Source organism: Camelus ferus, chromosome 2 (genome assembly GCF_009834535.1).
Source record: "Camelus ferus isolate YT-003-E chromosome 2, BCGSAC_Cfer_1.0, whole genome shotgun sequence".
Classification (NCBI taxonomy): domain Eukaryota; kingdom Metazoa; phylum Chordata; class Mammalia; order Artiodactyla; family Camelidae; genus Camelus; species Camelus ferus.
In genome coordinates this window covers 50,533,140-50,548,171 of record NC_045697.1, presented here as the reverse complement: position 1 = coordinate 50,548,171, position 15,032 = coordinate 50,533,140, and the positions used below count along the sequence as shown (strand labels likewise).

General features: G+C 36.8%; 2 protein-coding genes across 8 annotated transcripts in view; both read left to right on the top strand.

Annotated features, from left to right (window-relative positions):
• Positions 1 to 1,721, top strand: part of MTHFD2L (methylenetetrahydrofolate dehydrogenase (NADP+ dependent) 2 like) — a 115,144-nt gene extending 113,423 nt beyond the window's left edge. For all 5 annotated transcript variants that reach the window (XM_032457994.1, XM_032457997.1, XM_032457999.1 and 2 more), the window contains one exon: positions 359 to 1,721. In XM_032457994.1, coding sequence (XP_032313885.1) covers positions 359 to 471 — 113 coding nt within the window. In that variant the 3' untranslated portion in view covers positions 472 to 1,721. The remainder of the gene's footprint in view (positions 1 to 358) is intronic.
• A 4,582-nt stretch (positions 1,722 to 6,303) lies between these two features.
• Positions 6,304 to 14,292, top strand: EPGN (epithelial mitogen). Of its 3 annotated transcripts, XM_014562561.2 has the most exons (5): positions 6,310 to 6,473; positions 7,007 to 7,096; positions 9,853 to 9,973; positions 10,713 to 10,865; positions 12,347 to 14,284. In XM_014562561.2, exons 1-5 carry the CDS (start codon positions 6,431 to 6,433, stop codon positions 12,399 to 12,401), a joined length of 462 nt encoding a protein of 153 aa, XP_014418047.2. In that variant the 5' UTR covers positions 6,310 to 6,430; the 3' UTR covers positions 12,402 to 14,284. The 3 variants fall into 3 exon arrangements, with proteins under 3 accessions (XP_032313917.1, XP_032313914.1, XP_014418047.2); XM_032458026.1 differs by lacking the exon at positions 10,713 to 10,865 and having other exon boundaries at positions 6,304 to 6,473; positions 12,347 to 14,292; XM_032458023.1 differs by lacking the exon at positions 7,007 to 7,096 and having other exon boundaries at positions 6,307 to 6,473; positions 12,347 to 14,287.
• Positions 14,293 to 15,032: the final 740 nt, after the last annotated feature.

Sequence of the window (15,032 nt, the reverse complement as noted above, 5' to 3'; positions counted from 1 at the left end):
CCTGCATGAGCAAACCAAAATCTTAGCCTGTAAATGCCTCAAGGTTATAAAATAGAAACCTAAGGACAACCAATCACAAACAGCCAACTAGGCTTTAAGCTATAACCAATCAACAATCTGCTTGCTTTGCTTCCACCTTTTCTCTGTAAGTCACTCCCTGCGCACCCGATGGTGGAAGCCTTAACAACTACTTCAGGGTTGGCGCCACCCCATTTGAATCCATTTTTGCTCAAATAAACTCTTTACTTTTTTTTTTTAATGCCCTCAGTTTATCTTTTAACATTTAAGTGCGTTTGAAAATATGAAATTCTTAGAAAAAATAAAAAAAATAAAGAATACTTTCTGTTTCCTCCACCAGCTGTTCAGAAGAAGGCTAGCTTTATCACACCAGTTCCCGGAGGCGTGGGACCCATGACGGTGGCGATGCTTCTCAAGAACACTCTTCTGGCAGCAAAAAAAATAATTTACTAGGTCACATGACAGCACAAAGCAAACTGAAGCCATGCTGTTTATTTACTTGACAAAAGGAAAAAACCTTTATATTTTACTACAAAGCTATTTCTACACTGTATTTATTTTTTTCATGGATGGAATCATTGTGGATCAGATGATTCATACAACTTAATGCATTTCCTCCTAATATTCACTGAATATTTGGAGTGGGTTTTAATTTTAGGAAAAAAACAAAGCGATGACAATGAAAACTTTAGTAACAGTTGTTTACTTTGTGAATAACATTCGTTCATAATATTAAAATAATAAAGGGCTCACGATAAGTGCATATATTTTTGGCACAAATATCTCAGTATGTTTTTAACTAACGTTTTGTCAGCTAAAAGGCACCCTTGTAAAATGTGATTTAGGTTTTGCTGTAATCGTGCTCAGTTTTTATATATGTTATGTTCTATATTGTATGCTGAAAAAGAGCTTACTTGCTAAAAGAAAGATAAAATATTAAAAATAAAATTTTGATCTCACATTTCTCCCGAATGCATCAGTTGAGGCATCTTAACGAGAAATGATGCTCCCTTCAAGGAAAGAAAATATTCAGGGAAGGCAAAAAATGCAGTGTTACTTGGGAAAGTATTAGGCATGTCAAATTGTGAATGACTACTTGCCATTGTAGAAATGTAATAAGAATATGTTAGGTTTACATGTAGTTTCCTTGTTCTTCTAGAAAAATATATGGACAACACCTCCCTTGAGGAATAATGGAAAATCCAAACATAAGCCAATATACAAAACAAAATGAAGGTTGTATTTTCCAACAAATATCAGAAAAATATGCTGTAGTATGAGCATGAACTTCATTCAAGAATAGACGTTATGTTTGTTCACAAATCTAGAAATTTCATAGGAAAACATGCACTTCCCGTATGCCAAAACTAAACCTTAGGATGTGACTGAAAATCTACTGCTTTGTTGCCCACAGTTCTTCCCTCTTCTCTTATGGCATTTGGTTTTCAAAGTAGATGCCATGTTTCTAACACGATTTAGATTAGAAAATACATATGACTGTCAGTTGAAGGCTATTTTGAGACTACCCTGGGCACATAATTGTATTGTTTTCATGCCCAAATCCTAGTGTGTTTATGTGCCAATAATGATTCGTACCCAATGCATGTCCTTATTAGTGTGTATTCTTGATCATTCTTGTGAAAATAGACTAGATGTTTATAATTAATATTTCAACTGTATAATAAAGGTAATTTGGAAAGGAATACCTGTCTTCTTTTTCCTTAAGCTATCTATCTATAAGTTTCTTTTTTCATGTGGTTGTTATCTATTTCTTCACAGCATGCTGGGGAAATGCACATTTCTCAAACATGAAAGAAAAGGTTCTATAGCCCATTCCACACAAATCTTTGCCTAGTAACCCTGATAGAAGTTTAAATCCAAAGCTCTCAAGCAAACATTTCAGAAAGGCCCTCTTTAATTTTTAAGTGCCCCAAATTCCCAAAACAAACATACCAACCCAAAATAAATGTACAAGGAAAAGGCGAAGTCTGTGATTTTGAGCTTCCCCCTCTCCCCACCCCAAAATGCAAGAGGAGTTGTTTTTTTTAGATTTTTTGCCCCTTTGGCAAGGCTAAAATTCAGGAGTGAGCCTTTCCAGAGACTAATTAAAACAATGTAAGAGAAAAATTATTCTAACGTTTGTTAAAAATGTAAGGAAGACTTTATTTGAGACTATTGCAATGGGGTCAAAACTATCGCAGTAGGGGAGACTGAACTCAACTCTGAATACAGCCAAGACAGCTATGGATTGATAGCCAATGAGCAGAGTGAGGGAATCAATGGATGGAAAACTAAGAGGAATTTGATTAGATGTCAAAGGTAGAGGGATTCTTGTGAAACTAGCTTACCATGATTCTTGATAAGGTTAGGCCAGCTATCAAGGGTAGGAGATGAGGAACTTGATCAGATATGACAGAGCCAGAGGGATTCTCCATAAACTAACTGAGCAGATTTCTTTGCTAAAACTGGGCTCCGCAGGCAGGCTAAGTCCATGCCTAGTTGAGAAAGGGACTCAAAAGAGCCTAAGTAAAGCCTGGCCAAGAAGGAAGCCTTTGCCAACATATAAAGGAAATAAAGTTGGTTCATTGGTACCATGACTTCATTTATACATACTTGGGGGGGTGCATAAAACATAGACATACAATTGCCTGGTTGAGGAGCTTTGAAGAAGTAAGTACCCTTCTTCTACAAGTATGTGTAAAAAGGACCCTGAAGAATTAATGGAGATTGAATAATATGAGGATATGGAGGTGAGAAAGAGTTCCGCATATATGTGTGTATTTTTATATATAAAAGCAAGGGTTACATTCATACTAAAATGAAAAGTGTTGGAGAGTGGTGGAAATACAGCTGGATAATAGAATAATAACAGAAACATATTAGAGAAATCCTGGATAAATCAGAATTTAGACTACATTTAGTCAGTGATGAGAGCTGCAGTTACAGCCTAGAGGATGTTATCACTGATTAACAGGAGGAAGTTGTAAAGAGGAGCTGATTTTGGAGAAGAGATAATATGTTCAGTTTAAGACATGTTGAGTTTGAGGTGATGACATAATTCATAGATTAAAGTCCTGATGTAATGTCAGTCTGGGATCAGAATAAGAATTCATGGCTAGTGATGAAAATTTAAGACTCATCAGCATGTATTAACCAGTAAATTCCTGACCTGTTTGCTGCCCATTGTACACACCCTGTGTCTTTCTACACTTGTCCATTAATAATAGCTGTCTTTAATTGAGCACCTATCGTGGTCTAAATGCGTTCTTTTTGTTGTTGTTGCTGTTATTAACAATCCTCATTTGATACGTGAGGAAATCGACACAAGATTATTAAAAAGTTTCAGTCAAGGTCAAATGGAGAGTAAAGGTCAAACTAGAATTAAAAAAAAAAGTCTTTTAGGATGATGGGAGCCAGAACCCACTCTCTTTTCACTATATCACTCTGCCTCCCCTCAGTGCTTGGCCCACCCCCACCTGGAATCCTTTCTCTTACCACTGGATTTCTAAATTCTACTCACTATTTCAGATTCACTTCAATGAAACTTATCCATGAAAAATGATGTGAGAGTTTGACTGAGTCCCACCCTCAAGCTCTCATAGCAGTTTGCACACATTCATGATAGTCATTCTTCTCTACCCAGCACTGCATTTATATATGTACTTTCCTTACTCCCCGAATTCCTTGAGGTCAGAGTCCACGCATGATTTGTCTGTTTGTCTTGCAAACAATACACCCAGCCTAGTGCCATGGATATTATAGGTAGTCAATATCTTATGAATGAATGGATGGCAACTGAATCCACGAGCATTACAGTGTAAGTTGAGAGAGAGAGAAGCAATGGGCTGAAGACCATTTCCTGCCAATGTCCAGCAACAAATTTTGGTTGTTAGTGAAAGAGCAAGAAATAAAGACAAAAAAAGGAAGGAAGAGAGGGAAGGAGAGAAAAAGAAAAGGAAGAGGAGGGAGAAGGAGAAAGGAAGGAAAAAATTAACTTAAGGGGAGAGAAGGGAAGAGAAGATACTTGCAGAGATGCTTATAACCAGGGAGAAATGAATAAATTAAAGACAGAAAAAATGATAGTGGAGTGCTGCAGTTCTTAGCCTTCTTTCTCACTTTAACAAGTGTTAGGAACGAATGCAAATATCAGTGAGGCCACATGCCCACCTCCCCCATTCTACATTCTACAGGATTAGGGAAGGACTCCGTGATGAGAGGACTGAGGACAGGAAGGCAGGAGACCCTCCTACAGAGTGTAAGTGGGATCCAGCAGGATGAGTCCAGGGGAAGAGAAGCTCATGGGATGATGAGAGCTATTTTCTGGTATGAACCTCAAACTCCAGTGGTAGACGAGTTTCTACATTATGTGACCCAATGCACCAGAGTGGAGAGACATCTAGGGAGACAGGGGTCCACTTCTCTCAGCCTACATGCATGCAAAGGCCACAGTTCATTTAACGTTTAGATTCTTATAACAGACTTAATTTACTGAAAGCTTGAGTTTAGGAAATAATTAGGAGAATCCCACTGAGATCAGTAAACTGACTCCTACCGGAGGACACAGCTGGGGAAGTGGAAAGGGCATATGATCCGGAATCTGAACATGAATTCAAGTCCTGACTCGAGGACGTGTCCTCTGGCAAGTTCACTTTATTGTTTTTGAGTCTTCATTCCTTATTTGCCATATAGGAATGGAAATCAGGCCTATTGTTTATTTCTTTATTCACTCAAGACAGATTCATTGAGTGTACGCTATATATTAGGCACTGGATTTGATGGGGCCAGAACTACTGAAGACAGAATTGGGATGTGCATGAGACCCTTCTGCAAAATGCCAAGCACTGTGCAAGCAGCAGTTGACAGTTATTACGAAGCTGGCTGTTGTGCTATGTCCCAGTCTTAGACATAAAGATATTTAACATTAGTCTTAGCATCTTCCTCCTGCAACTGCCATTGGTTGTGGTTTATTTAATTCTTTAAATGATTTCTTCTTAAATTCTCACCAGTGGGACAGAAGATGATTATTTGATTTATAATTCAAATATTTGCCTGGGAAAAATAGTATTCAGAAATTGTTTTAATAACAAACAGTTCAAAAACCCCACAAAAGCAGAAATACAGAATGTAGGCACATATAAAGTGAGCCAAGTTCTTTTAACTTTAACAGGATGACTCCTGTGGTTAAGTGATTGCCCAAGTTTAATGAGTTAGACAAGCTCATTCTTGTGTGATTTCTAAAGCCAAATTCATCTCTTAATGAAATGGCTCCTTTCTGGTAAATTGAATTTGCTGGGTGGACATGATGCAAATGACAACCTATCTTGACTTAAACAGGTTTTAAAGGTACAGAAAATATGAGCAATTGACATTCCTGGTAGAAAGAAGCAATATCTCAGTAAAACATATTTATAAATTATTTATAATAATTTGGGGCAAGTGAAAATTTATAGATGCTCCTGTAGTCACAAAATGTAATAGCAATAATTACATGGTTTGGCCTTAAAAATGGCACTTCAATAATCTTAAGTAGATTAAGAGAAAATCTTGAATTTGTATTAAACTTAAAACTTTCTATTCATTAGATGCACCAAACATTAATTTAATTTTAACTTCACCTTAACAGAGGTGGTGGTGGTGGTAGTAATATCTTAGTGCTTTACTGGTTCTCTCCAGCCTAATTACTGGGGGCACATTCTTAAGAACTGCAATTCCTGGAACTTAGTAACCCATTCCATCTTCTTAAAATAAGATTAATAGAAGAATGATATAAAGGTAAATGTTATACTCTTTAAAATAATTATTTTTACAGACCTAAAATAGTAAAACTAAATAGCAAAAATTCAAATGGAGTATTAAACCTCTATTTTTACACAAATTTAATTATTCTCCCCTGCCACTAACTTACAAAATATCTCGATTTGCAGGGGAACCCCATCGGTACTGAAAAGCATTTCAGTAAATGCAATTTCAGGGATATTTCTTTTACTAACAGGTTAAGCTTTGTCCTAGTTTGGAAACACCAAAACTCCCCCGTGTTTGAATCCTATATAGGTCGCTAGCAACTTTGGAGCTGGTACGGTTCTAAGTTCACAGCAAGGAGGCCTTTCCTGAATTCTGATTCTTTTTTGTGGTTTTAAGTACTTTTACAAACATGATTATGCCCACAGGTAACAGGAAACCAGTGTTTCAAAAGAAAACTTGATCACAGTGCTAGATAACACAGGTATCCTCAGCAAGTGCGCGAGCGCCTCGAGGCTTCGTGCTGCTGCCAGAAGTACATATTTTTTTGATTGGTAAGACCTGCCAGATGACGCTTCGTGAAATATAAATGCAAGAAAGAGAGCTCAATAAAAACCTTCCAGCCGTCAGTCTAGGAGGATAAGAGCAAGATACTCTTTAACAAGTGTGGGAAATGGCTTTCGGAGTTCCAATGACAGTCTACTTCTTATTCAATGGTAGGTCATTTCTTTTTGATTTGTTAATTCTCTGTCAGTGTAAAGTGGGAATGGGATTTGTTTTCTCTGAATAAGTGAGGAGTTGGCTTTTCAGCAGTTGTTCTTCAGGACAAAAATCCAAACAAGGAGTCTGGGAATTAATTTAGTTTCTTATGTAATGTATGTTCCTGTCCTTAAATATTTTGATACCTCTTTTTCTGAGATCTTGAAAATGCTTACTTTATACAATTGAAGAGTAGTCGATATATTTTAACTATGATATAATAGCATCTTTGTGATAGGATTAGTTTATAAATGTATGTACTTTCTCTTAAAATTAATGTGCTTCTATCTTCTGTAATTATAATGTAGTCAGTAGAACTGGAATAGATAAGAAACTGTCAGGATATTGCCCCAGTCAGGTTATGGATTTCAAATGTAAATGAATTAAAAACAGAATAGACATGGGAATAAACAGAGTAACTCTCAATCTGCTGCCTGTACGTAGAAGGAGGCTCACCTGCTAAAGACGCCTTTCCCTCCCCTCCACACAGCAATGACAGCCCTGACTGAAGAGGCAGCCATGACTGTAACAGCCCCAACCACAACCCAGCAAAGTAACTGGACAGTTAACACAACTGAAGGTATTTTCTTCACACTTATGTATCTCAAGAGACTTTTTTCTTTTTAAAATTTGAGAGAAGTTCGGATTGTGATAAAAGCAACACTGGAAATTTTTAAATATATATTTTATTATTAGATAATCATTTATTAGGATGCTGTTAAATGGAAGTGACAGGTAAATGTGTCAGCAAAGAACTGCCTTTTCAAAAGAAAGAAGTGAAGCAAATGAGAGAAACAAAGTTGTCTTCAGTCACTGTCCTGGATGTGAAACTTGTAACACTTTCTGCTTGATTCCTGCTGGGTTCCCAATAACCCACTGCATCCAGAGGCGGTCTGTCCCCATTTCAGCATTCTTGATGAGTGACTTCTTATTTTGATCTGTGATTATGAGCTTTGCAGCTGAAGAAATTATGGCCATAAGATGAAGCCTTCATCCACTTTCCTTCATCTTTGGAAAAGTCTTCTTTCTTGTTTGTTTTGGGGAACTTTTTTTGTTGCTTTAGTAGGTGCTATATTTCCTAACCATGTGTACCCAATTTTTGTTGTTGATGGTGATGATATATTTTCTTTCCTATTTTATTATTATGATTAGAATATCTTCTGGCCACTGTAGAGTATTAGCATTTTTCCAGACTGTTTAAACTCTTAGACGAGAACTTGGAAAGCTCGTTACCTGCCAACACCTGTGTATCAGGTAGTTGTGATTCTCGAGCAAATCACATACCATCCCCCGATATGAAAACTGGCCATTTGACTTAGGACAGAGAAAACACCGTAACACTATATATTGCTCTCAGAGCCAGGCAAATACAGGAAGATAAAGTCAAACATATTGTTTCTGAACATGAAAAATAGTAATATTTAATTATTCTTCATTGCACCAATAATTTTAAGTTTAAAAAATTTACTTAAAATATTTTGCTCATTTGAGTTTTTGAATATATATCAATCTGCAAAATAAAATTTGTGTGTTAGGATAACTTTTAGCCAAATCCTTCATGTCTTTTGAACTTTTAAACAAAGAGAAAGCATCTTTGTTGGAAGATGATACTGTAGAAAATTAAAGTACAGTTGCCTCTCAGTGACGTAACAGTGTGCCCATCACCACCTTTTTTCTTCCCCAGTAGTGAAGTGCAAGTAAAATTCTCCAAGTTACAGGGAATAATAATGGAAAAAAGGGATTGTGAATATATCATCTCAGTGGTTTTCCTTTGCTTTCTTAATGGGAGAATTTTAGATTTTACCTGCTTTTTATTTAACTTAAAATCTGAATCCAGATTATTTTGTATATTACAAAGTTCTTCATGAAGTTATAACTAATATTCTTCTCATTAGGGGAAAGACAAGTCTCTAGTATACTCTTTCTTTGGAAATGTCTTCTTTCAATTCTCACATTTTCTAGGAAGTCCTGGTTCAGGCTTGGTTAATTGAACTTATTTAATCTTGAAGTAGAAAGAACCTAGCACAGTTTATAATGGGAATTCTCACTGACTTACAATTAATTATTAAGATAAGAAATTAGATTTACTATACCACAGTCAACAAAATGAATGTGATTTTTAAGGTAATGTGTTTTCTCAGCCAAAATGAAGTTACACAACACAGTATCTTGTTGGTCTTCGTGTCTAAAAGATTTAGTATTTTCAATATAAAAATTATGCCTTTTTGGATCTTTTTTTCCTAAAAACAAATGAGTAGTATTCTCTTAATCTACTTAGCGAGGCATGTAGGGGGTAACATGATAACTATGGATGAGGAGATCTGTTTATTCATGACAATGACAGAATAAAATGCCACTAATTCTTCTCGAGAAGAATTTAAGAATCAGTAATTAAAGTATACCACGAAGGACTCAATCATGTAGTTTGACCCAAGTGTCATTCCCACTGCATAAATGTCAAGGACAGGATAGGTGTATGTCTTTAGTACATCTAGCAATGAAGAGAAAGCATCCTGAAATACACATATTTTGCCACAGTACAGCTTCCCAAAGGGAAAATGGCCATAAAGAGGCTTCTGGACACTTGACCACAAAAGTTTTGCCAAGCGTGGTGACTTACAGAGTATTAGCACTAGAAATCAAAACCCAGATTTTCTAATTCCAACTGCATGGCTTTTCCCAGGATCTCATAATGCCTCTTAAATGAGTAAATTTTCTAATTAACATTCGAAGGTATTGTCTTAGCTGTGCTAAGCCTGAGCCATGAGTTGTTTCTGGCTTCCTGGATAGGTCGTAACAATAGCTCTTCTGAAATCAGTCAGGGAAAATGCTCCCTCCACCATTAACTACTTAAGGTAGTCACCATAAAGGGAAAGGGGAGTCTCATCTCACGCTTCTCTGGGGAGTGAGGAGAAATCAAGTTCATTTTCTCACAAGCATAAATCCAAATCTTCCTAAGTGCTGACTTCTTGGGTGTAAAGGGGAGAAAGAAAAAAACTGTAAAAGCTTCTATATTTATTAGCATCAGGCAACATTTGGGAAGCCTTGCTCAGGACAGCATGCTATGACTAGAAGCAATGCTGCCACCTTTTGGCAAACTTGTATCCATGCCTTATTATGTAGTTTCTAAAGAATGGAATGATCAATCCACTTCTACCTCCTAATTAATCAGTGATATGTCTAGATGATATTAACCCAACCTGCCAAAGGAATTAATCAATAGTTCACATGACTCACAAATAGTCTTAAAACTAAACGTCTTTTTACATATGTGTTACAAATCTACTATAAAAGTGTGACCCACCTCATCAGTTAAAATTGTATCTCCTTTTCTAGCTGACTACACAGAAGGACCCATTGCCTTGAAGTTCTCACGTCACTGCTTGGAAGACCACCACAGTTACTGCATCAATGGTGTTTGTGCATTCCACCACGAGCTGGAGAAAGCCATCTGCAGGTAATTGCAGAGCACTTCCCAAGTCCTAGAGATGGGAGGAGAATGTATGCCTCCTTGCACATGGTATTTCACATGGTATGTTTCCACATACCTCTATATCATCTAGCAAAAAGGGTACACAATTTGAACATGATTGACCAGTCCTCTTTGTATTAGAATATCTAAGGAGTCTTCTTCTGACCTACCTAATCCTTATTACTCAAAAATATGGTTCCTAGGTTAGTATCATCTGTGTAACCTGGGATCCTGTTAGAAATGCAGAAACTCATGCTCCACCTCAAAACTACTGAATCCAAATCTACATTTTAACAACATTCAAAGATGACTATGAGTTTTCATGGGTTGATTATAGGATGAAATGAAACAGACTATGGCAAAACCACTTCAGGAATATAAAGTTCTGGATCAACTGAGATATTATCTCTATGATCATCAGTTTGCTCAGTATCCTCCTATAAAAGATCAGGTTAACAATTTTCTAGATCAACCCATGCAAGCAAACTACCTTTCCCTACTACCAGTGGCAGAAGTTGCATTACTATGGGGTTTTAATCAAATGATTTTTATAAAATACATAGCTTCCTCAGGACCTTTCATAGATTGGCTTTCAACTGGTGTCTGCCTCTTTAATTTAAATCACTTACTTTTCATTAAATTTTTTTTTCATTCTTTGAAATTGGTCATTTGTGTTTCTGTCATCCTGAGTTTTAAAATTATACATTATTTTCTTTTTTTAAAGGTGTTTTACTGGTTATACTGGAGAAAGGTGTGAGCACTTGACCTTAACGTCATATGCTGTGGATTCTTATGAAAAATACATTGCAATTGGGATTGGCGTTGGACTATTATTAAGTGGTTTTCTTGTTATTTTTTACTGCTACATAAGAAAGAGGTATGAAAAAGATAAAGTATGAAGTCACTGGGCACTCATTCCTTGGACAAATGTGTTGAGCCCCTACCATGTACCAGGCATTGACATGTATTAATTTTTTTTAGCGAAAATATGACTATAAATCTGGCAAGTTCCTACATATTTATTTTGATGTCTTTTCTCATAAATCCAGACAAGAGGTAAAAATGTACCTTCAGTTGCCAAAGGGTAGTTCCAATTTGTAATTTCCCTTCATCCTTAACTCTGTCTGCCTACATCAAAGTTATAAATGAGGAGGACAGTTGGCCCACAAGGGTAAAAATTAAATGTGTTTTGTGCACAATTATATTCAGTGCCAAATACCACGTCCAGCAAACGGGGTAAAAATTAAATATGTCTTGTGCACAATTATATTCAGTGCCAAATACCACGTCCGGCACACTATAAACACTCAGTAAATATTTGTTGAATGAACAAATCAAGAAATGAGTATTAAATGAATGCAAATGCATGACAAACTTGGGCCATTTACCCCCAGACACCAATGAGGGTACATTCAGGAGACACTGTCTATTGCTAAAAACCTAAGAAGATAAGCTTAAGCCGCTAAGTATAAATTACTCATGTATTAATTATTAATTGTTATTTCTGGCTTTTCCACACTGGTCATTTTTCCTTAATTTCCATGTAAGTAGGGAACAGTCAAGAAATAACATGAGGCACATTAAAGAAAAAGGTATAAATACATTTCCCTTGCTGTACGTTATTAACTAGTTTGTCATTTTTTTAAATGACCAAACATGGCTACAAAATTAAAAAAAAATTGTTTGCTTAACAATTGCATCTTAGAATAAAATCTGTTCTATCAATGGTGAACAAATTGATGTAAGATCTGTTATCTCAATTGCTTAAGAGACCAAGAAAGGAAAAAAACCAAAAAGGTAAGACCTTTTAATGCTAACAAGACAGCTGTCTGAGGTCAGGCTCCCTAAGAAGCAGAACCTAAGACAGGACCTCTTATGTGAGTGACTGGGAAAGGGAGCAGTCTAAGGAGACATATCTGTAATGAAGCAGGAAAGCTAGAGCAGAGGTAGGAGGTCAGCTAAGATGCGGCTTTAGCTGAAGTCTAGCCTCAAGCTGATTCCACAGGAAAAGACATGAATGGCTCTGCAGACCCATCCCAAGAATGTGAGGGATTTTGGTTTTAATACCCAGTGTCATCAAGCATGGATGTTAGGATGCTCCTGGTGGGGCAAGGGGTAGGGGCCTGGAATCCCCTAGGAATCTTCAGGGGAAGTCCTCTGTTTGGCCAAAACAATCCTCTAGGGAAGGATGGTGCTGTGAGCCTATTAGCACCCACAGCTGCTGGGGGGCGGTCCACCAGCGGGTAAAGGGGATACAGGTGGTGCAAGGGCAACTGCTACACCAGAGCGTTTATATAATTCTTAATGAGCTATAAAAACATTAGTCAAATTCACACGGAAACCAATGCTCTGTTCTAGGTGTCTAAAATTGAAATCACCTTTTAAGGTCTGTTCCAGAGGAAGACCACTGTGAGACTGTAAGAAATTTTCATGAGGCATTTGTAAAAATCAGTGGGCCCAAGACTGAAATCTTCAAGTGAAACAACACAACTTACCAAGCTGACTAGACTTGAAAATAATAGAAGTTGGGATCATGATGAAACGAGAGAGTACATGTCAATGTTGGTCCTCAGACTTGGCCATCGTGAGGGTGCCATGGGAGCCACGGGAGCAAGCTACAGGGACAGAAGTCAAGTCCAGAGTCCCACTCTGGGTTTTCTGCTTTTGTGTGGTTATTGCTTTTACTGCAGAGAGACTGAGTTTTATGCTTCCAACCATGTCAGATGTGAATTTTCATGGGAACAATCATCAACCTTGCAGCAAGTTACAGCAATGCCAAGCTTGGGTTCTTCATTGTGCTCGCCACCATTATTCTGGACCACTGTTCTACGGACTGAATCCCAAATATGCTGCTTTCATGATGTCTAAAAGAATGTGATGTCAACTATTAGGACGAAATCAGTATTATAGCACCTCCAGGGAACAAACGTGTGCCTGAAGTTTAGCCAAGGAAAAGAAAATTGAATGTCCAAGGCAAACATAAATCATATCCAGCTGGTGATAACACTGTGAAATATGGAATAAGCTAAAAAGTTTCTAATGACTGAAAGCTATATGGATATTGAGCCCTGAGTAGGCAAAACATTTCTATTTTTACATGGATTATAAAGCTTTCTGTCGGACTCACTGGTCATCGAATGTTTATGTTCATCACTTTCTCCCACTGTTAGTGGAATTACCTGACGACTATCTATTTGCACTTAAATTCTAAAATTCTACTAATAAATAAAGTTCTACAATTGGTTCTGAAATAGAAACTGAAGAATTGGACACAGGAATTTTTTCAGCAGCCAACAGCATGTGGAAACTTTCTTTACCATTTCTGAATACTCAATAGAGGATTCACATGTAGAGATAGACAATGGAACATTGGTAGAAACACCAGTTTGGGAATATTAAGGTTCTTCCTCTTTAATCATATTTCCTCCACCTAACTGGAAAAGTTTTGTGCAGGTCCCTTCATTTCTTTGGGCTTTGATTTCATTTTCTACAAAGTCCTTCTGGCTCTAAAATTTGATAGTAAGAAAAGAGAGACAATTTTCCATACCTGTGTTGCAAGTGGGACTATTCTCAGCCCATCTCTGTCCCCACCCTCACCCCTAACTCAAAACACATCATTGGATATCATCTTATGTGTATATTTTAGTGTTTGATTTGTGAAATAATAATTTAAGAATTTGTTTTTAAAGGAAGTAAAACATGAAATTAAAGAATAATAATATCTACCATTTCTCTGTTAGATCTATTCTAAAACTATGGACTTTTTTTTTCTATTGTGGTGTAGATAAGCAAAATAATTTTGATCATAAGATAGGTTAAAAGAGGATCAAACGTGAATATTTTTACAACGGTAGCCTAATAACAAGCCTTTCTCTTACAGGAAGTTATGTCTTTTCATTCACTTCTGAACAAAGCTTTACATTCTGCTTTCCTTTGAGTAGAAGGTACTTCACTCGCTTTGTTTTTCCTTCAGAAGGAATTTAATGCAGATGAATTGCACATCAGCACTTTCTGCATGATCTCACAAAGTATGCCCAGGTTACATCATACCAAGGAGTAGGGAGGTGAAGGTTCCTCCCAATGACTGCAGCGACCGCACCTAGAAAGCTAGGCTTTTCCTGAGCACTTCAAAAAGGTGTTAAAAAGCTGGGAGAGTCCAGGAAGAAATAATAAGGCTTAATTAAGGACTGTCTACTGATGAAAAGAAAGAGGAAGTGAGACTAGAGACTAGAGAGGTGATAACCTAAAAAGTTGATGCATTGTAATTGACTATACTTCAATAAAAAAAGTTATAAATATTGGTGACCTACAAATATTTCTAAAATGTAAACACAATTGAATAGAAATTAAACAACAAATTCAGATTCCTAGAATGCCAAACCAAAAAGTAAATCAAAATAGAAAACCAACAAATTCAAAGTTTTTCACCTTTGAAATAGTAAGCATTAAATTAACATTATCAGACCCATGGAGTGAGACTGTATGGAAATTTAGATTACAGTTTATGGGAAGCCATCTGTTTATGGCCGGTTATACAAAATAATCTTGTGATCCCATAACTCTCAGAGTTAATTTTGTGGGAAGGAATCCCTGGCATTCTTCTGGCAGTATTTATATATGTAAGCAGAACTTAAGCAGGAAAATGCATAAACATAAGATGTTCTGCAAATTTTTTCATCTTCTGGTTTTTTTCCAATATACAATAAGACTCTGAAAAAAGCCTACTAGGTAAGCCCTTGCAACAGAACTACATTTGCAGCTATCAGTGAATCATTAAATTAGCTGAGTCATTTAGGAAAGATGTGAGAACCTGTTTCTGGCATCTCTGACTAAATCAAACTGGCCAAGGGGTTCATCAATTTCTTTCATTTCCCATTTTGTCTCCTTCCTGTGTCTGCCCTTCAGTTCTTGAGAACACATTCTTAGGTCATCAATATTCAAGAGTGCTTCATTAGCATTTTGGAGGATGATGGGGGTGGGAGGAAATACTATAATTTCAGTCATGCCTGAGCAAGTAAATTTACAAAAAGGGAATTATAACTGC